At 42.4% G+C, this 22735-nt stretch overlaps 1 protein-coding gene across 7 annotated transcripts in view; it reads left to right on the forward strand.

Annotated features, from left to right (window-relative positions):
- grip2b (glutamate receptor interacting protein 2b) overlaps positions 1-22735 on the forward strand; it is a 399250-nt gene that overhangs the window by 194272 nt on the left and 182243 nt on the right. Inside the window, exon 1 of one of the 7 annotated variants that reach the window (XM_029113940.2) lies at positions 11042-11538. The exons of the other annotated variants lie outside the window; for them this stretch is intronic. Within the exon in view, the coding sequence (XP_028969773.2) occupies positions 11499-11538 (40 nt within the window). The 5' untranslated portion in view covers positions 11042-11498. Of the gene's footprint in view, positions 1-11041; positions 11539-22735 lie in introns of those variants that run through there. 7 annotated transcript variants of the gene reach the window in all.

Below are 22735 nucleotides of genomic sequence, written 5' to 3' on the forward strand. Positions count from 1 at the left end.
AATTTTTCTTTAAGAAGCCCTCCAGTTCTCCACTCATTACCTGTATTAACTGCACCTGTTTGAACTCGTTACCTGTATAAAAGACACCTGTCCACACACTCAATCAAACAGACTCCAACCTCTCCTCAATGGCCAAGACCAGAGAGCTGTGTAAGGACATCAGGGATAAAATTGTAGACCTGCACAAGGCTGGGATGGGCTACAGGACAATAGGCAATTAGCTTCGTGAGAAGGCAACAACTGTTGGCGCAATTATTAGAAAATGGAAGAAGTTCAAGATGACGGTCTGGGGCTCCATGCAAGATCTCACCTCGTTGGGCATCAATGATCATGAGGAAGGTGAGGGATCAGCCCAGAACTACACAGCAGGACCTGGTCAATTACCTGAAGAGAGCTGGGACCACAGTCTCAAAGAAAACCATTAGTAACACACTACACCGTCATGGATTAAAATCCTGCAGCGCACGCAAGGTACCCCTGCTCAAGCCAGCGCATGTTCAGGCCCGTCTGAATTTTGCCAATGACCATCTGAATGATCCAGAGGAGGAATGGGAGAAGGTAATGTGGTCTGATGAGACAAAAATAGAGCTTTTTGGTCTAAACTCCACTTGCCGTCTTTGAAGTGAAAAAAAGGATGAGTACAACCCCAAGAACACCATCCCAACCGTGAAGCATGGAGGTGGAAACATCATTCTTTGGGGATGCTTTTCTGCAAAGGGGATAGGACGACTGCACCATATTGAAGGGGGGATGGATGGGGCCATGTATCGTGAGATCTTGGCCAACAACCTCCTTCTCTCAGTAAGAGAATTGAAGATGGGTCGTGGCTTGATCTTCCAGCATGATAACGACCTGAAACACACAGCCAGGGCAACTAAGGAGTGGCTCCGTAAGAAACATCTCAAGGTCCTGGAGTGGCCTAGCCAGTCTCCAGACCTGAACCCAATAGAAAATCTTTGGAGGGAGCTGAAAGTCTGGAGGAGGTCTGTATGGAGGAGTGGGCCAAAATCCCTGCTGCAGTGTGTCCAAACCTGGTCAAGAACTACAGCAAACGTACGATCTCTGTAATTGCAAACAAAGGTTTCTGTACCAAATATTAAGTTCTGCTTTTCTGATGTATCAAATACTTATGTCATGCAATAAAATGCAAATTAATTACTGATTTTCTGGATTTTTGTTTTAGACATGCACAGTTGAAGTACACCTATGATAAAAATTATAGACTTCTACATGCTTTGTAAGTGGGAAGACCTGTAAAATCGGCAGTGTATCAAATATTTGTTTTCCCCACTGTAAGTGTGCACACCCTTAAACTAATACTTTGTTGCAGCACCTTTTGATTTTATTACAGCACTCAGTCTTTTTGGGTAGGAGTCTATTAGCATAGCACATCTTGATGTGGTAATATTTGCCCACTCTTCTTTGCAAAAGCGCTCCAAATCTGTCAGATTGCGAGGACATCTCCAGGGCACAGCCCTCTTCAGTTCACCCCATTTGGATTCAGGTCTGGGCTCTGGCTGGGCCATTCCAAAATATTAATCTTTTTCTTGTGAAGCCATTCATTTGTGGATTTGGATGTGTACTTTGGGTCGTTGTCGTGCTCAAAAGTGAACTTACTCTTCATCTTCCGCTTTCTAACGGACGCCTAAAGGTTTTGTGTCAAAATTGCCTGGTATTCATAATTCCCTCCACCCTGACTAAGGCCCTGGTTCCAGCTGAAGAAAAACAGCCCCAAAGCATGATGCTGCCACCACCATGCTTCACTGTGGGTATTGTGTTCTTTGGGTCATGTGCATTGTTGTTTTTGCGCCAAACCTACCTTTTGGAATTATGGCCAAAAAGTTCAAACTTGGTTCCCACGTGCTTTTGGGGGACTTGATGTTTGTTTTTGCAAACTACAGCTGAGCGTGGATGTTTTTCTTTGTATGGAAAGGCTTCCGTCTTGCCACTCTACTCCTTAGCCCATTCATATGAAGAATATGTGAGATTGTTGTCACAAGTAGCACACAGCCAGTACTTGCCAGAAATTCCTGCAGTTGCTTTAATGTTGCTGTAGGCCTCTTGGAAGCCTCCTTGACCAATTTTCTTCTGGTCCTTTTTCATCAATTTTGGAGGGATGTCCAGTTCTTGGTAATGTCTCTGTTTTGACATATTTTCTCCACTTGATGGTGACTGTCTTCACTGTGTTCCATGGTATATCTAATGCTTTGGAAATTATTTTGTACTGATATCTTTCAACAGTGAGATCCCTCTTATTTTTTGGAAGCTCTCTGCACACCTTGTCTTTTGCTCTATGATGCAACTAAGAAAATGTCAGGAAAATCCTACTAGAACAGCTGAACTTTACTTGTTTTCAATCAGAGTAACTTTAAATGATGGCAGGTGTGTAATGACTTCTATTTAACATGAGTTTGAATGTGACTGGTTAATTCTGAACACAGCCACATCCCCAGTTATAAGAATGTGCACACTTATGCAACCAGGTTATTGTAAGGTTTTTATTTTTCAGTTTTTCCCCCTCTAAGATTTCAGTTAGTTTTTCAGTTGAATTGTTCACATTATAGGTCACATTAAAAGTGGAAAACGTTCTGACATTATTTATCTTTGTCTCATTCTTTTACATCACAAAAACCTGGCATTTTTACAGAGGTGTGTAGACTTTTTATTTACACTGACACGTATTGACTAATGGAATCTGTGACAGACAGGATTAACTAATAGAATAAAGCCAATCTAATGATCTTGTGTCTTCTTCCGCCTGCAAAATTGCTTTTCTCCTAACTGTTGTATGGCAGATAAGAGCACATTCGTCAGGGTTTTTGTGGGTAAGATGTTTACTCCTGTCTCTTAAATGATAAGACAATGGCAACAAAGAAAAACAAACAAAATCTGAAGAGACACGGATGCTGTGCTGCTATTATGTGTCCCCATTATGTCAAAGCTTCATGTAGCGGAAGGAATGAAACATGTAGCATGAAGCACCCCTACGTTTGGAGGAATGAGAAAGGAGTGGAATGGAGGGAGATAAAGATATGGAAAGAGAAAGTGAGAGAAAGAGGAATAAAGAGAAAGAACATTTTGAAAAGAGAGAATGAATGCAGTATGCAGTACCACTAAGTTTGGGAGAGGTAGGCAGAGAGACAGTGAAAGTCTGTGGCATGAAGCACCTGAACGTTGGGAGGAATTAGAAACAGAGGGAAAGAGTTTTTTTAAAGAGAGATAGAAGAAATGAGAGAGAAATAGTGAACAGCTTTTTGGAAGAGAACATTTTGCATTTCAAGTGCAGCAGCTTTCCTGTGATTGTCAATGAAACCAACTAATTATCTAATGGCCTTTTGTGTGTATCTGTGAGTGCATGTGTGACTGAGTGTGTGTGTGTGGGTGTGTTTGTGCTTGTGTGTGTGGGTGTGTGTGTGCTTGTGTGTGTGGGTGAGTGTGTGCATGGTCTTGTGTGTGTGACTGAGTGTGTGTGTGTGGGTGAGTGTCTGAGTGTGTGTGTGTGTGTGTGTGTGGGTGAGTGTGTGCGTGTGCTTGTGTATGTGGGTGAGTGTGTGCGTGATCTTGTGTGTGTGACTGAGTGTGTGTGTGTGGGGGGGTGTGTGCGTGTGCTTGTGTGTGTGTGGGTGTGTGCGTGGGCTTGTATGTGTGTGTGTAGGTGAGTGTGTGCGTGTGTTTGTGTGTGTGTGTGTGAGACCACCAATAGCAAAGTGAATTAACCAGATAAAGGGTCCATCCGACATAACTGTGTGGAAGGCTGTTTGCTTTGCTAATGTATGACTTGGCTAGACATTTAAGAAAGTCATTTTCTTCCTTATTGTGTGTGATTATGTATGGTGCCAATCATGGTGCCAATTAAAGTCTGGAAGCCATTTTATATAGTATTTGTTAGTATTTTAAATAGCTTTCTTAGAATGTTTTTTTTTCAATTTCTTTCCCTCTGGGTTCATAAAATCGGGTTGGGTGCAGTTTTGCAATCGTAGAAATACAAGATGTACTGTGACAATGGAAGGTATTATTTATAATGGAAAAACTGTAAAGACAGCATGCAACAATTTCAAAGTTACTACCTGCTACAGTTAAACCTGAGATTTATCCTTGAAGAGCAACTTCTCCAGGGTGCTTGTGTGTATGGAAGATTTCTAGACTCTTTTATTTGGTCTCAGGAAATATTGACCAACATCTTGTGTTTATTGTTGTTCTGTTTATCTATTTCATAAAAGTACTTTTCATAATATTTCGAAAATAAAATCAGTCATTCAAAACATTATAAATAGGTAACATGCGGATATCCCCTGGATTGTTGAGGCTATAAGACCAACTGTTTCTCTCTTACATGACAAAAATCCTTCCTGAATCTGTTAGCATAATCTTATTTGGGCATTTGTTGCAGTCCCCAATATATGTCCAGAAAGATACCCTTTTTTTCAAGGCAAACCAATTTGCTACAGTGGGCACTAATGAACAGGACGTTGGATGTTGATTTGCATGGACAGTTTTCCTCTGAAGCCTTGGGAGGCCATCATTATCACTTCACAGAGCTGATGTAGACAAACTGGCTATGTCTCAAGATGGAAGGACAATTAAACTCAGTGTATGAGTCACTTTTTAGAACTGTGTGTTCAGGCATTTGTTCAGGCATGTGTTCAGGCATGTGTTCAGGCATGTGTTCCCTGGATAGCAGGAGGCCCAGCACTCACACCCGCACGCATGCACACACACACAAAAAAGGCCCACACTCAAGGTGACAAAAGTAATCTACTCTATGACGCTTGACAGAACAAAAGAAGAAAGAAACTTCTCAAAGGAGGTTGGCTTTTTTGTTATGAATCCACCAGTTTTTCCCCTCTTACAGGAACATGGTTCTCTCCATTTCCACGATGATTGGGAACCCCTCCTGTAACACTGTGGTTTGAGATGTGGTTATACTGAATGTGGTTCAGGTTATGATTGTCTGCCACTGTCAGGTCAGCTTTCTTTGCTTTTGATGGACAGCTTGGTGAAGAATGAGGTTGTTAAAGTAAACTAAAATAAAAAAATAAATATACTACATCAAGTATACTCTTAAGATCACAGTTCAACAATGCTCACCATCCAATCAGACAGAGCTTGAGGATCTACAAGAAAGACTAGGTGAAACTGCCCAAATCCACATGTCAAAAGCTGGTGGAGGCATACCCAGGATGACTCAGGGGTGGTGTAGGCATACCCAAGATGACTCAAAACTCATGGAGGTATACCCAAGATGACAAAGTTGGTGGAGGCATTCCCAAGAATACTTTATTTTTTGCTATCAATCAACCAAAATAACTCATGATGACAAAGCAAAAACATCAAAAATGTTTACATTTTTGGAAACAAAAATCTGAAATATCTGATTTACATAACAATTCAGACCCTCATTAATTTCTGCTCCTGGGAGCTTTCAATGCATGATCATTTTCATAACCTTTCCCACTACTATGCCTTGACACAGTTTTGAGTCCACAGAGAGTTCCTTGGAATTCATGGCTTGTTTTTATCTCTGAAATAGACTGGGAAGTGTGGGATCTTATATAGACAGGTCTGTGCCAATATTTAAATAAAGTTTTTCATCTGTTTGCTTATAAAAAAAAACAAGTATATGACAAAAACAAGTATATTATGTAAAAATACAAATAAACATGGATACAATGTTTTTGGTCCAAAAAGAAAATTGGGTGAGATCTCTAAAGAAATATCTGCATATCTGATGCTTTTTATGGGGTTAATGGACATGGGAAAATAACAAATTGTACAAAATTCTACAAAAGTAGAATTGAATTCTTATGATATATTCCTACAATCTTGGAAGATGTCATTCAACATATAATATTTTTTTTTGTATTTGAAACTACTCCCATTTGTGAATTTCAGGAAAAGTCATTTTCCCTGCAGACAATGTTGCTTTCGATGACATCATTGTAACATCTACTTCTTTGTTATACCACAATTTATCCATTTTAATTTATTTTAATTGACATATTATTATGTAATACCTGTTGTCTTTCTTTTAGCAACAGATGTATTTCCTGTGCATCGTCTGTATCTCTGATGATCTAGTAGTGGTTGTATCTTTGTCTTGGTAACTAAGACTGCCCCCAGAATGGCTGCCAATCCCATAATGTAATGTACTTACAGAGCTCTGGTTAAGTGCACTCTATGGGAATAGCCTGCAATTTGGGACATCCAGTTAAACTAAGCAGCCTCCTTGGGTTTGACTCATTGTGTTCATGTGGTAATACATTTGATTTGCATGGTTCCATACGCTAAACAAATCACAGTTCCAATGGACCGTCTGTCTTTCACATCATATTCATTATGACCACAAAGTCTCATTCTAGGGTCAGTTTTGCTTATTAACAATTCTCAGCAAATGAGTCATCATGCCAGAGGTAAAATAGTTTTAGAGTTATATATGCATTTTGTGAACCGTGTTTACGTTCATTATGAATATAAATCACAGCAATTATCTTCGTTATCAACATATTCCCAGTGCTATTGGTCCTTAATGAATCACTGTTATGTTGTTTTTTTTACATTTTGCTATTATGTTGGTCATTAACATAATTGATTTGAAATGAAAAATAATTGATGGTTAACAGTTAAGGTTAATTTAATGTTAAGGTAAAGCATCAAAGTGCTGGCAAGAGGGTTAAGATTAAGGTTACAGTTAGGCATCACAGCAGTGAGGTTAGGGTTAGTGTTAGGCATCACAGCAGTGAGGTTAGGGTTAGTGTTAGGCATCACAGCAGTGAGGTTAGGGTTAGTGTTAGGCATCACAAAAGTGAGGTTAGTGTTAGGCATCACAACAGTGAGGTTAGGGTTAGAGTTAGGCATCACAGCAGTGAGGCTAGGGTTAGTGTTAGGCATCACAGCAGTGAGGCTAGGGTTAGTGTTAGGCATCACAACAGTGAGGTTAGGGTTAATGTTAGGCATCACAGCAGTGAGGTTAGGGTTAGTGTTAGGCATCACAGCAGTGAGGTTAGGGTTAGTGTTAGGCATCACAACAGTGAGGTTAGGGTTAATGTTAGGAATCACAGCAGTGAGGCTAGGGTTAGTGTTAGGCATCACAGCAGTGAGGTTAGGGTTAGTGTTAGGCATCACAACAGTGAGGTTAGGGTTAGTGTTAGGCATCACAGCAGTGAGGCTAGGGTTAGTGTTAGGCATCACAGCAGTGAGGTTAGGGTTAATGTTAGGCATCACAGCAGTGAGGTTAGGGTTAGAGTTAGGAATCACAGCAGTGAGCCTAGGGTTAGTGTTAGGCATCATAGCAGTGAGGTTAGGGTTAGTGTTAGGCATCACAGCAGTGAGGCTAGGGTTAGTGTTAGGCATCACAACAGTGAGGTTAGGGTTAGTGTTAGGCATCACAACAGTGAGGTTAGGGTTAGTGTTAGGCATCACAGCAGTGAGGTTAGGGTTAGTGTTAGGCATCACAAAAGTGAGGTTAGTGTTAGGCATCACAACAGTGAGGTTAGGGTTAGAGTTAGGCATCACAGCAGTGAGGCTAGGGTTAGTGTTAGGCATCACAGCAGTGAGGCTAGGGTTAGTGTTAGGCATCACAACAGTGAGGTTAGGGTTAATGTTAGGCATCACAGCAGTGAGGTTAGGGTTAGAGTTAGGAATCACAGCAGTGAGGCTAGGGTTAGTGTTAGGCATCACAGCAGTGAGGTTAGGGTTAGTGTTAGGCATCACAACAGTGAGGTTAGGGTTAGTGTTAGGCATCACAGCAGTGAGGCTAGGGTTAGTGTTAGGCATCACAGCAGTGAGGTTAGGGTTAATGTTAGGCATCACAGCAGTGAGGTTAGGGTTAGAGTTAGGAATCACAGCAGTGAGCCTAGGGTTAGTGTTAGGCATCATAGCAGTGAGGTTAGGGTTAGTGTTAGGCATCACAGCAGTGAGGCTAGGGTTAGTGTTAGGCATCACAACAGTGAGGTTAGGGTTAGTGTTAGGCATCACAACAGTGAGGTTAGGGTTAGTGTTAGGCATCACAGCAGTGAGGCTAGGGTTAGTGTTAGGCATCAGAACAGTGAGGTTAGGGTTAGTGTTAGGCATCACAACAGTGAGGTTAGGGTTAGTGTTAGGCATCACAAAAGTGAGGTTGGTGTTAGGCATCACAACAGTGAGGTTAGGGTTAGAGTTAGGCATCACAGCAGTGAGGTTAGGGTTAGTGTTAGGCATCACAGCAGTGAGGTTAGTGTTAGGCATCACAGCAGTGAGGCTAGGGTTAGTGTTAGGAATCACAACAGTGAGGTTAGGGTTAGAGTTAGGCATCACAGCAGTGAGGTTAGGGTTAGTGTTAGGCATCACAACAGTGAGGTTAGGGTTAGTGTTAGGCATCAGAAAAGTGAGGTTAGGGTTAGTGTTAGGCATCACAACAGTGAGGTTAGGGTTAGTGTTAGGCATCACAACAGTGAGGTTAGGGTTAGTGTTAGGCATCAGAAAAGTGAGGTTAGGGTTAGTGTTAGGCATCACAACAGTGAGGTTAGGGTTAGTGTTAGGCATCAGAACAGTGAGGTTAGGGTTAGTGTTAGGCATCACAGCAGTGAGGTTAGGGTTAGAGTTAGGCATCAGAACAGTGAGGTTAGGGTTAGGATTAATTTTAGGGTTTGATTAGAAAGACAGAAAGGGTTATTGGACCCTGGACCCTAACGACCCTAATGTTGATTGGACCCTAACGCCTGTCCAATCAACACAGCCTCTTGTTGGAATCAAACTCAACCAAAGTCAGTTGCGGAAATGCCCAACCACCTTCCCTGAACACAATGTCCTAGCAAACAGCCTTTCTATTTTACTATACATTCATACATGGGAAAAAAGAGGACAGACAGGAATGAGTAGAAAACAGAGAGAGGGATGAGACAGAGAGAATGGAGAACCAGACGGAGAGAGGGATGGATAGAGGAGAGAAGGAGAGGGAGGGATAGAGGAGAGAAGGAGAGGGAGGGATAGAGGAGAGAAGGAGAGGGAGGGATAGAGGAGAGAAGGAGAGGGAGGGATAGAGGAGAGAAGGAGAGGGAGGGATAGAGTAGGGAGCGAGAGGGAGGGATAGAGGAGAGAAGGAGAGGGAGGGATAGAGGAGAGCAGAAAGAGAATAAAGGAAAGAGCGAGACAAAAGAGCAGAGAGGGAGTGATGGGGGAGTAGAGGGAAAGAGACAGTCAAATGGGGAGATGAGCAATGTGTAAAAAGAGGCTTTATTCCTGTGTTGTGAATAATGCGTATGAGTGGCTGTAGCGTGTGTGTGTTTGTATGTGTGTGTATGTTTGTGTGTGTGTGTTTGTGTGTGTGTGGTTGTAGCGTGTGTGTGTGTGTTTGTACGTGTGTATGTGTGTCTATGCAGATCTCTCCAGGGTCTCTGTTCATGTGCTAGGATGATTTAGTAGCATGGAATTGGAAACGAACTACAGAAGGGCCACGGGGTAACACTAAAGAGGGGGGTGGTGGGGAGGGGAAGACAGAGAGGGGAGTAGAAGGGAGAGAGGGTGGTGGGGAAAGAGAGTGGGGGTGATGGGGGAGAGAGAGTGGGGGTGATGGGGGAGAGAGAGTGGGGGTGATGGGGGAGAGAGAGTGGGGGTGATGGGGGAGAGAGTGGGGGTGATGGGGGAGAGAGAGTGGGGGTGATGGGGGAGAGAGAGTGGGGGTGATGGGGGAGAGAGTGGGGGTGATGGGGGAGAGAGTGGGGGTGATGGGGGAAAGAGAGTGGGGGTGATGGGGGAGCCCCTGTTCTCCATTCCATTTCTCTTGGGGTGGAGGTATTCAGTGTCCTGGGAAAAGATTCATTACGTGTCATAGACCAGCTCTTTTTTCTTTTTATATTATTATTTTTATATTATTTTCTTATCATAATTCAATTGGAGTTAAGAGGACACTTAATGACATGGGGTTTATTGGATACCTCATTATGGCTGAGGTAGTGTTGCATCTTTAGAAATCTTCTTAATTTGAACCAGGGTGTGAGTGTGAAGGAGCAGCTTCAGACTGAGATACTTGAAAAGTAACTTAATACAGCGGTCGTTCAAACGAGTGCCTGACATTAGATCTTCCACATTCTGGCATTGTTGAGACAGAAAAAGAGTAGTGGGAGGTTATTTTCTGAGCTGTTAAACCAATCCAGTAAATGTGGAAGAATGGTTACGATGGAGTGTTGTCAATTTACACTCCCTTTCCCCTTCACATGCCCCTAAACCCACACAGAGGGAAGACAGATGGAGAGAGGACACCTCTGTTTCAGTCCATGGGAGGAAGGAGGAGACATGATGAGGTGTAACAGAACAGAGAGAGAGAAAGGAAGGGAGGGATGGAGGGATGGAGGGAGAAAGGAAGGGAAGAAGGGAGAAAGGGAGATGGGAAGGAGGGAGATTCTGGTAGAAAGAGGGGTTGGGAGGAAGAGATATACTATACAGGGAGAGAGGGGGAGGTAGAGATATACTATACAGGGAGAGAGGGGGAGGAAGAGATACAGTGAGAGAGGGGGAGGAAGAGATACAGTGAGAGAGGGGGAGGAAGAGATACAGTGAGAGAGGGGGAGGAAGAGATACTGTGAGAGAGGGGTAGGAAGAGATATAATATACAGGGAGAGAGGGGTAGGAAGAGATATAATATACAGGGAGAGAGGGGGAGGTACAGATATACTATACAGAGGGGGAGGTAGAGATATACTATACAGGGAGAGAGGGGGAGGAAGAGATACAGTGAGAGAGGGGGAGGAAGAGATATAATATACAGGGAGAGAGGGGGAGGAAGAGATACTATACAGTGAGAGAGGGGGAGGAAGAGATACAGGGAGAGAGGGGGAGGAAGAGATATACTATAAAGGGAGAGAGAGGGAGGAAGAGATACAGTGAGAGGGGGGAGGAAGAGATACACCGGGAGAGAGGGGGAGGAAGAGATATAATATACAGTGAGAGAGGGGGAGGAACAGATACACCGGGAGAGAGGGGGAGGTAGTGGGAAGTAGAGATACATGGAGAGAGAGAGACAATGGGGGGTTTGGTGACTGGAGCTGCATCACAGCACAGCAATACACACTGTCGATCACAGCAGCAAGTGGTACACAGCAGCCCTGCTGCAACTCCTAGGTACATCTGGAGGATTTCACCTCTAGAGACTCTAGTGTCCACTGGATACCACTGGATACCTCTGGATACCTCTGGATACTGGACCGCTGCTACTCAGGAGCCTGGCACCTGATGCTTTATTCTCCAGACTCTGAACAGCCCTGTAGACCGACGTTCTGGACTAGACTGACGCGTAGAAGCAGCCGGATTGTCTAAGAACGCAGTTAAACGGGAGACCTGTTGTATTACACCTTAACCAGAGCCTGTAACTTCTGGTTTGTCTGACAGTCACACTGTTGTGTGCTCTTTACTCCAACTCTGCTCGATTCGACTGGGCAGTCTACACACACTGACCAGCACTGGTGACTTATTGTTGTCAGTCCCTCTGGAGGTTGTGAAAATATTGTAGGTGTAGTTGTGTAGCCATGTTGTGTGGGCTAAGGAGAGATGTGAAGAACAGCTTTGGTAAGTCGCATGTTGTCATTGTGGTGCGTTACGTTGGTAAATAGTGTTGTTTCTATATTGGGGAAAAATATACATACAGGAATATATGTGAATACATTTTGAATATATTTCAATGTGTGACTTAGTGTACATTTCTAAATATGTTATGAATACATTTGTCAGGGTGTAGGTGTGGGTTCAGGGTGTGGGGGAGGGTTTAGGGGTGAGGTGTCAGGGAGGGTTTAGGGGCAGGGTGTAGGTGTGGGTTCAGGGTGTGGGGGAGGGTTTAGGGGCGGGGTGTAGGTGTGGGTTCAGGGTGTGGGGGAGGGTTTAGGGGCGAGGTGTCAGGGAGGGTTTAGGGGCAGGGTGTAGGTGTGGGTTCAGGGTGTGGGGGAGGGTTTAGGGGCGGGGTGTAGGTGTGGGTTCAGGGTGTGGGGGAGGGTTTAGGGGCGGGGTGTAGGTGTGGGTTCAGGGTGTGGGGGAGGGTTTAGGGGCGGGGTGTAGGTGTGGGTTCAGGGTTTAGGGGCGGGGTTTAGGGGCGTGTTTAGGGGCGGGGTGTAGGTGTGGGTTCAGGGTGTGGGGGAGGGTTTAGGGGCGGGGTGTAGGTGTGGGGGAGGGTTTAGGGGCGGGGTTTAGGGGCGTGTTTAGGGGCAGGTTGTAGGTGTGGGTTCAGGGTTTAGAGGAGGGTTAAGTAGCGGGCTTATGGGTGTCTTTCATCAATCTAATCTGTAATTAGTGTCCCACTGCCCAGTCAGGAGCAGTGGCTCTCCCAGCAGCACCAGTAGTCACAGCTTTCAATCTGCGGGATGCTTGTTTCCAAAATGTTATTCTAGTGGTAGACTGAGCTAAAGACAACTGGTAATTATATACTGTACTCGATTCATAATATAGTACATGATCAAGCTTTTACAGGCAGTAAATTGCACTGGCAGTGTCGTAACTGATTGTAGTAGTTAAGTGAGTCCGTCAGTTGGTGAAACATGGCACCTGCAGTGCAAAAAGGACTCAGAGAAAGACATAGCTTAGTTAACACAAATCAAGCATCATGATTCAGTGAACTTTCTGAATTAGAGATGGTATATTCTGAAGCGTAGATGTTCCTGAATTAGAGATGGTACATTCTGAATTAGAGACGATATATTCTGATTCACAGATGGTATCTTCTGAATTAGAGACGGAACATTATGAATCACAGATGGTACGTTCTGAATTAGAGGTGCTACATTCTGAATCACAGACGGTACATTCTGAATTAGATATGATACATCCTGATTCACTGATGGTACATTCTGAATCACAGTTGATACATTCTGAATCACAGATGGGACATACTGAATTAGAGATGGTACATCCTGATTCACTGATGGTACATTCGGAATTATAGATGCTACATTCTGATTCACGAATGGTATATTCTGAACATGAGATAGTACATTCTGAATCACAGATGCTACATTCTGAATTACAGACTATACATTCTGAAATAAAGATGGTGCATTCTGAATTAGATATGGTTAATTGTGATTAACGCCAAGACTTGATATGCTTATATCTGTTTTAATAAATTCCAAATTGCTCATGCAATAATGCCACATTACATCCACTACTATTGTCCCAGATATTGGTTTGCTATTTGTCTTGTAGTCTTTGAGGCCTAGCTAGGCAATGCCAGAGTTATGGGTATGATTCCCACTGAGGACTATTGTACAAAGAAAGTATGAAAATACATGCATCAAATAAAGCATGTTGATCTGGATTGTGTGTGTGTGTGTGTCTGTGTGTGTGTGTGTGTATGTGTGTGTGTGTGTGTGCGCGTGTTTATTTGCAGTTACTGTCCTTGCTGTGCAATCACATCAGATAAAAGATTATAGAACAGCTTTGGAAGAGAATGTCCTAAAGAGTTTGATATTGTTCAAACAATGCAAAGCATTTATGAAAATAGTCATGTGATTCTGCGCTTCTGCATTGGTGTATTCTGTTAGTCAAATGCTTTCATCATCAGGAAATGTACTTAATGGGACTGACGTTTAATGAGGTGATTCCAACTAATTGCATTTTTTAGATCATAGAAATAAGAATAGAAAGAACAGAACTGGAACCAGTAGTCTTGGAAATGTATCCGATGAACCCATTGGTACAGTTGGTTATAAAAGGTACCTGGTATTGTGATACAATAACATTCATGGTAAGGTTAAGGTTAGGGTTAGGGTTAAGATTAGGGTTAGGGTTAAGGTTAGGGTTAAGGTTAGGGTTAAGGTTAGGGTGTCTAATTCAATGTATTTACTGTCAGCTGAGTCACTGTCTCATGTCAGATGGCACAACAATTCCACTTGCACTGATCTGTCATGCATCTCACCAAGGGAAATGGAACAGGTCGAAGGTAGAGCCCTCACAACCTCCTGAAAATATAACATGTGACATCAGTTGCTGAGCCCAGTTTCTGTCTGTATTAGTAAAGAACAATAATCTGTCAACAATGTTACATTTCTTTGGGTAAGGAAGTCTTAGTAGTGTTTTCTATCAAGCAGAGGAGTTTTGTGCTTGAACATGCCGTATTTCTGAAGATTTGCAAACCCTCCATTTAATATCATGCTACCTACCAACCAGATATATTGTGCTACATAATATGTCAATTTCTTCCTCCAAAAACAAGCTACCTTCTTAACATTGTTATGGGATCTGTTATATGGAGCAGCTGGGCTGACCGTTCTGTTATGTCTCCATTGTTTCAATGTTTTCAGTATCAACTCCTCTCAACATTAAAATGTAGCAGGTGTGAAGAATAACATTATATCATGGTCTATAAAGTGATTTCAGATCATATTCCTTCTTATTTTTGGATAACAACCTGATATACAAAACAAGTTAAATATCTTGTGATCAAATGCCTTCCACAGAAAACTGCATTTCAGTGTCAAGTTCCACAAGGAGTTACAAAATGAACTATCATGGGTTAGCTCCTTGACTGGTTTGTAAAGATTAGCTTTACAAAACTTTCCTTTGCTTTTAATGAAAATAATAAATATACATGTGTTATTTTAAATAAGACTAAAACAGTCCTGCAGATACATGAGTGACGCCAGGGTGACTGCTGAAAGTCCAGAGTGGTGAGTTTGCAATTTACAAGCCTGGCCTGCAACCCTGGGGTAAATATAGTGGCCTACCCCTGCCAGGCCTGAATATACTGACCTATCCCTGCCAGGCCTGAATATAGTGAACTATCCCTGCCAGGCCTGAATATAGTGACCTATCCCTGCCAGGCCTGAATATAGTGACCTATCCCTGCCAGGCCTGAATATAGTGACCTATCCCTGCCAGGCCTGAATATAGTGACCTATCCCTGCCAGGCCTGAATATAGTGACCTATCCCTGCCAGGCCTGAATATAGTGACCTATCCCTGCCAGGCCTGAATATAGTGACATATCCCTGCCAGGCCTGAATATAGTGACCTATCCCTGCCAGGCCTGAATATAGTGACCTATCCCTGCCAGGCCTGAATATAGTGACCTATCCCTGCCAGGCCGGAATATAGTGACCTATCCCTGCCAGGCCTGAATATAGTGACCTATCCCTGCCAGGCCTGAATATAGTGACCTATCCCTGCCAGGCCTGAATATAGTGACCTATCCCTGCCAGGCCTGAATATAGTGACATATCCCTGCCAGGCCTGAATATAGTGACCTATCCCTGCCAGGCCAGAATAAAGTGACCTATCCCTGCCAGGCCTGAATATAGTGACCTACCCCTGCCAGGCCTGAATATAGTGACCTACCCCTGCCAGGCCTGAATATAGTGACCTATCCCTGCCAGGCCTGAATATAGTGGCCTACCCCTGCCAGGCCTGAATACAGTGGCCTACCCCTGCCAGGCCTGAATACAGTGGCCTACCTCTGCCAGGCCTGAATACAGTGGCCTACCCCTGTGGCCTACACACACACACACACAGACCCACACACAGACCCTCACACACACACAGACAGACAGACAGACATACAGAGACAAACCCACACACATACTGTGCAAAGCTGCTGCAAACATTCAGCTTTAATGACAGATTAGTGTCATTATAAAAGCTCTTTGGAAGACAGAGTAACTGACGGTTCAGAGTGGGTTAATCTTGCACATACAGTGGGGAGAACAAGTATTTGATACACTGCCAATTTTGCAGGTTTTCTTACTTACAAAGCATGTAGAGGTCTGTAACTTTTGTCATAGGCACACTTCAACTGTGAGAGACAGAAACTTAAAAAAAATCCAGAAAATCACATTGTATGACTTCTAAATAATTAATTTGCATTTTATTGCATGAGTATTTGATCACCTATCAACCAGTAAGAATTCCGGCTCTCACAGACCTGTTTTTTTTTTTTAAGAAGCCCTCCTGTTCTCCACTCATTACCTGTATTAACTGCACCTGTTTGAACTTGTTACTTGTATAAAAGTCACCTGTCCACACACTCAATCAAACAGACTCCAACCTCTCCACAATGGCCAAGACCAGAGTGCTGTGTAAGGACATCAGGGATACAATTGTAGACCTGCACAAGGCTGGGATGGGTTACAGGACAATAGGCAAGCATGAGTATAAACCCAAGAACACCATCCCAACCGTGAAACATGGAAGTGGAAACACATTGCCACAATCACACCTTAGATTTAGTCCTGTCATGAGAAATAGATATTGTAGATCTAATAATTTCCCCCCAAAATCCTGGATTATTGGATCACTGTCTTACTAAATTTACCGTTAAAACAAGAAATCCACTTGCTCCGCAAACAATGAGTTTCAAAAGCCGTACTATAAATTCTCAGACTACCAATAAATTCCTTGATATTCTTACTAGTTCGCTCATTAACGACAGAGTAAATAAATCTGTAAACGATCAAATCGAGGACCTAAACTCAATACTGCGAAATACATTAGACACAGTTGCACCACTAAGAACTAAAGAAATACACAACAAGAAACTTGCTCCCTGGTACACAGACAATACTAGAGCACTTAAGCAAGCCTCCAGAAAATTGGAGGGAAAGTGGCGCTCCACCAAGTTGGAAGTATTTAGACTAGCCTGGATAGACAGTATACTACAATACCGAAAATAACTCACGTCTGCTCGATCAATTTATTTCTCCAACCTGATTGAGGTGAACAAAAACAATCAAAAATTTCTCTTTGATACAGTTGCAAAGTTAACAAAAAAGCAAAGCTTAGCAAGTGAAGTGGGTCTTCACTTTAGTTGTAATGAATACATGAACTACTTTGATGAAAAGATCATCACCATTAGAAAACAAATAACTGACTCCTCCTTAAATAGTTATGGTCCTCAAAATCTCAGTTGTCCTAAAAATGTCCTGAACCTCCCTGACCAGGTGTCAATGGGGACACTTTGATACCGTATCGCTCGACACATTTACAAAATTTGTAATGAGTTCTAAACCCACTCTCAGCTAGACCCGATTCCAACAAAATTACTTAAGGAGCTATTTCCTGTGCTAGGTCAGCCAATGCTGAAGATAATAAATTGCTCCCTTTCCTCCGGATGTGTACCAAACTCACTAAAAATAGCGGAAATTAAGCCTCTTCTAAAAAAATCATATTAAACAATTATAGGCCAATATCGAACCTCCCGTTCCTCCCAAAAATCTTAGAAAAATTGGTTTTTCCCAACAACTGAATGCCTTCCTAAAGACAAATAACATTTATGAAATACTCCAGTCCGGTTTCAGATCCCATCATAGTACTGAGACTGCACTCGTGAAGGTAACAAATGACCTTCTAATTGCCTCGGACAATGGTTCCTCATCCGTCCTGTTGCTTCTTCATCTTAGTGCTGCTTTTGACACTATTGATCACTCCCTTCTCTTAGAGAGACTGGAAACCCATATTGGGCTACGTGGACATGTTCTAGCCTGGTTTAAATCTTATTTATCGGAAAGATATCAGTTTGTTAGTGTGGATGGCATATCCTCTGACAAGTCAAAGGTGTGCTTTGGTGTTCCTCAAGGCTCGGTTCTGGGACCATTATTGTTCTCACTATATATGCTCCCTCTTGGCGATGTAATCCGAAATCACAATGTAAACTTTCACTGTTACGCTGATGACACACAGTTATATATTTCAATGAAGCATGGAGAAGCCCCTAAATTAGCTACTTTGGACGCATGCATTTCAGATATTAGGAAGTGGATGACAGAGAATTTCTTGCTCTTAAACTCAAATAAAACAGAAATGCTCGTTTTAGGACCCAAAAAACAAAGAGCGTTGTTAGCAGATCTCACTGTGAACCTCGACGGCTGCATGGTCGTATCCCAAAAAACTGTAAAAAACCTTGGCGTTACCCTTGACCCTGACCTCTCCTTTGAAGAACATAGAAAATATGTCTCAAGACTTGCTTATTTTCATCTTCGAAACATAGCAAAAATGTGAAACCTTCTATCAAAAACTGATGCAGAAAAATGTATCCATGCTTTCGTTACTTCTAGACTAGATTACTGCAAGGCTCTTCTCTCTGGTTATCCAGACAAATTAATAAATAAACTTCAATTAGTGCTGCACATGGCTGCTAGAATCCTAACTAGAACAATTTTTTTACACATTACTCCTGTCCTAGCGTCCTTACACTGGCTGCCTGTTATGGTTAGGGCTGATTTTAAGGTTTTACTATTAACCTATAAATCAATACACGGACTTGCTCCTACTTACCTTGCTGAAATGATCCAGCCATACATACCTACACGTAACCTATGTTCGCAAGATGCAGGCCTTTTAATTGTACCTAGAATTTCTAAACAAACAGCTGGCGGCAGGGCCTTTTCTCATAGAGCTCCACTACTGTGGAATGATCTGCCAATTAAGGTTAGAAATGCAAACTCAGTGCAAACTTTCAAGTGCCTTCTAAAACCTCATCTCTACAGCACGGTTTATAATTAGGTGTAGCCTGGCCCAGGGGCGTGAAGATGACCAGTAGGCTTGATACTGTCCACCCTTGCTGTCTTGCCAGGTGGGCTCTCGTCGCCACTGGGATGCCCTCCCTCCAATGCCTTTCGGGGGAAGAGTCACTTGCTTGTTGTTGACTCTCTGTTTCACACTTATGCAATTGGGCTGTACGCTGCTGGCAATACTCGGCCCTCATTCAGGGGGGTTGCGGTTGGTGGGTGTCCCTTTGGTTGATGCCTGACAATGTGGTTGGATTGATTTCCTGCCTGTTGGGCCCTACCCGGGGGGGGGGGGCCACAGTGTCACCGGACGCCCCCGTCTCAGTTCCAAGGTGTTACGCTGCTATATTATTGTGCTGGGGGATATGAGGAATGCACTTCTAACTTTTCTCAGTCTCATCCAGTTTTACATTTTAGGAGGAGATGAGGTCCTGGTCCACACCTGCGGATTACCTGGTTTGGGGGGCCCGTTGCTGTCCCTGTCCTTGTCCACCTGGTCATACTTCTGACCTAGTCTAAAATCAAATAGACTCTGGATTTAGCCCAGAGAAATTTATTTATTATTCCAATTCTTAATATCTCACCCGGCACAGCCAGAAAAGGACTGGTCACCCCTCTGAGCCTGGGTCCTCTCTAGGTTTCTTCCTAAAATTCAACCTTCTTAGGGAGTTTTTCCTAGCCACTGAAATGCAACACTACTGTTGATTTGCTCCTTTGGGTTTAAGGCCTGGTGTCTCTGTAAAGCACTTTGTGACAACTTTGTGACAACTTTATAAATACATTTGATTGATTGATCATTCTTTGGGGATGCTTTTCTGCAAAGGGGACAGGACGACTGCACCGTATTGAGGGGAGGATGGATGAGGCCTTGTATCGCGAGATCTTGGCCAACACCCTACTTCCCTCAGTAAGAGCATTGAAGATGGGTCGTGGCTGGTTCTTCCAGCATGACAATGACCCGAAACACACAGCCAGGGCAACTAAGGAGTGGTCCATAAGAAGCATCTCAAGGTCCTGGAGTGGCCTAGCCAGACTCCAGACCTGAACCCAATAGAAAATCTTTGGCGGGAGCTAAAAGTCTGTATTGCCCAGCGACAGCCCCAAAACCTGAAGGATCTGGAGAAGGTCTGTATGGAGGAGTGGGTCAAAATCCCTGCTGCAGTGTGTGCAAACCTGGTCAAGAACTACAGGAAATGTATGATCTCTATAACTGCAAACAAAGGTTTTTGTACCAAATATTAAGTTCTGCTTTTCTGATATATCAAATACTTATGTCATGCAATAAAATGCAAATTAATTACATAAAAATCACACAATGTGATTTTGTGGATTTTTGTTTTAGATTCCGTCACTCACAGTTGAAGAGTACCTATGATAAAAAATTACAGACTTCTACATGCTTTGTAAGTGGGAAAACCTGCAAAATCGGCAGTGTATCAAATACTTGTTCTCCCCACTGTTTTCTGTCTGTAGGAGCCATTCTGTAACCATCTCTTTTGATTAATAATTTATTATAATGTTTGCCCTATTCTTAAGTTGTACCCTTTACAGGTCAAAAGGCATTAAATATGAAGGTGACAGGAGTGGAGGCGTGGCTGACTGGGAGCACACAGTTTTCTGACCTTGTAACAAACTGTTGCAAAAACCGCTGCTCCTTTTCTTTGTGTTCTATAGTTTAAAATTATTCAGTCTGCCTTATAATTTATTTACCAGATAAAGGGTCTGTTGTAATAATAAAGGACCATATATTTTTCAACTTTACTCTCTTGAATACTTTTTTGGTTTATTGAAACAAACAAGCGTCAATGATTCCCCCAGTCAACACCAAGGTCACAAAGGACAAACTCAAGACAAAATAGTCATTACAGTGTCTTTGGCAGGTTATGTCAGCTTCTGTTTAAACAAACGGTGTCACCTTGAGGCCCCCAGTTTGCCCTTGGTACCAAGCAGGCTTCACCCCAGGCACTCCTTCCTGGAGCACCACGTACTTAACACATACCTTCCAACACGGAGCAGCCACTACAGACAGACCTGGGGGAGCCAGGTCAAAACAGGAATCTGATCCGCTCTTTAGCAGATATGTTGTACAGAAGCTGTAAATCGGTTTGCTATATGTTGTGTAAATGTAATGCATTTAATATACACAACTCATATGCACACATTATATTTAAGACAGGGAAGCCACTGATTCGTTTGAATATTTATTAGAAAAAGAATGCAACATACAATATTTTGTTCCTTTGGGGAAAGTCACTGCCATCACATGATCATGTATATAATACTGCTAATACCAGCATTAATTATGTTATATTATTAATAACAATATTTATAGGCAATGAACAAGGTATGCAGTACCAGGCGCTCCACAGAAGGAAACTCAGAACAAATCGGGTGAAGGCTGGTGTGGTGGGTGTCTTAGCAACTGCATGCTAAGACAACCAACAAGAGAAGCAGACTGAGCAAGTACTCTGACCGACTTAAATTGATAATGGAATCTTGAGACTGTGGTAGCAGTGATCCAAACCTTAGTTCATGCTGAGTAATGCTCATTAGTTATAGAAAGTTCTGGGGCACATCTTTCCGTCAGTAATAACAACAGTTGTATGTAGTTTTGTGGTTGTTATGGATACAAAGTCATGGATGGTATACGGTAAAAATTGTAATATAATATGTAAACTTTAGAAATGTATTATGTTTTATTTGTTTTATTTTTGACAAGTAGGGGAATATGTTTCAAAATGATTGAAATACTTTTTAAGTGTAAAAGTTTAACTCTAATGGAAAAACAACATTTTGTTACTGTAAAAAATATCTGACCATAGAAAATTGGAAGCATTTTATATGACTGAAGACAGGGATTGATCTGTCATTCAGTATCCTGCAAACTAATCTCAACCACATTTAAGGCAGAGAAGTTTTCAAACCTAATGTTTTGGGCATATCTAAGATATTCCGGTAGTTTATTCCAGTTGTGTGCAGCATAACTGCTAAACGCAGCTTTGCCATGTTTAGTTTGGACTCTGGGCTTTTCTAGCTGACCTGAGTTCATGGATCTAAGAGCCTTGCTCAGTTTATACTCTTCAAACATATCAGAAATGTATTTGGGGCCTAAACCATTCAGTGATTTATGAACTAAAAGCACCATTTATTCTGTAACTGACTGGAAGCCAGTGCAAAGATTTAAGAACCGGAGTGATGTGCTCTGTCCTCTTCGTCCAAGTTAACATTCTAGCAGCAGCATTCTGAATGCGCTGCAGCTGTTTTACAGTCTTTTTGGGGAGTCCAGTTAAGAGGCCATTACAGTAGTCAAACCTACTGGAGACAAAAGCATGGATGAGCTTCTCTTGGTCTTTTTGGGACAGCAAACCCTTGATTCTGGGTATATTTTTTAGATGATAGAATGCTGTTTTGGTGACCGCTTTGATATGACTGTTGAACATGTCTGAGTCTATGAGAACACGAAGACTGCACACTTGGTCCCTGGTTTTTAGGGCCAGAGAATCCAAAATAAGATTACTAATACAAGTTATCTTATTTTTGTTGCCAAACATATATCTGTTTTATCTTGGTTTAATTGTAGACAATCTTGGTTCATCCAGGTATTTATGTGGTCTATACAGTGACACAGAGAGTCTATTGAGCTGTTGTCATACGGTTTGAGAGCCATATATATTTGAGTATCATGGGCATAGCTGTGGTAGTTAATGTTGTTGTTCTGTAGAATTTGGCCCAGAGGTAGAATATAGAGATTGAACAGAATCGGTCAAAGTACTGATCCCTGTGGAACTCCGCATGTCATAGCCACCCTTTCAGATTCATGATTGCTAATTGTGACAAAGTAACTCCAGCCATCTAAATTAAATCTGAACCAATTAAGGACTGTCCCGGAGAGTCCAACCAATTTTCCAGCCTGTCTAGATGTTTTATATGATCTAAAGTGTCAAACGCTGCACTGAGATCTAATAGAACCAGAACTGTTATTTTGTCTGAATCAGTATTCAGCAGTATATCATTTAAAACTTTTATCAGAGTCATTTCAGTACTGTGGTGAGGTCACAAGTCTGACTGAAATTGTTCTAGGAGACCGGTTGAGTTCACAAAATTGCTGAGCTGATTGAAGACAACCTTGTCAATGATCTTGGTTATAAAAGGGAAATTTGATACAGGTCTGTAGTTGTTCATTATAAATGCATCTAGTGTTCTCTTTTTTAACAGACGCTTAATGGCAGCTGTTTTAGAGACGTTGGGAAAATGCCTAATTGCAGAGAGCCAATAACTATT

This window comes from Esox lucius, chromosome 17 (genome assembly GCF_011004845.1).
Source record: "Esox lucius isolate fEsoLuc1 chromosome 17, fEsoLuc1.pri, whole genome shotgun sequence".
Lineage (NCBI taxonomy): Eukaryota > Metazoa > Chordata > Actinopteri > Esociformes > Esocidae > Esox > Esox lucius.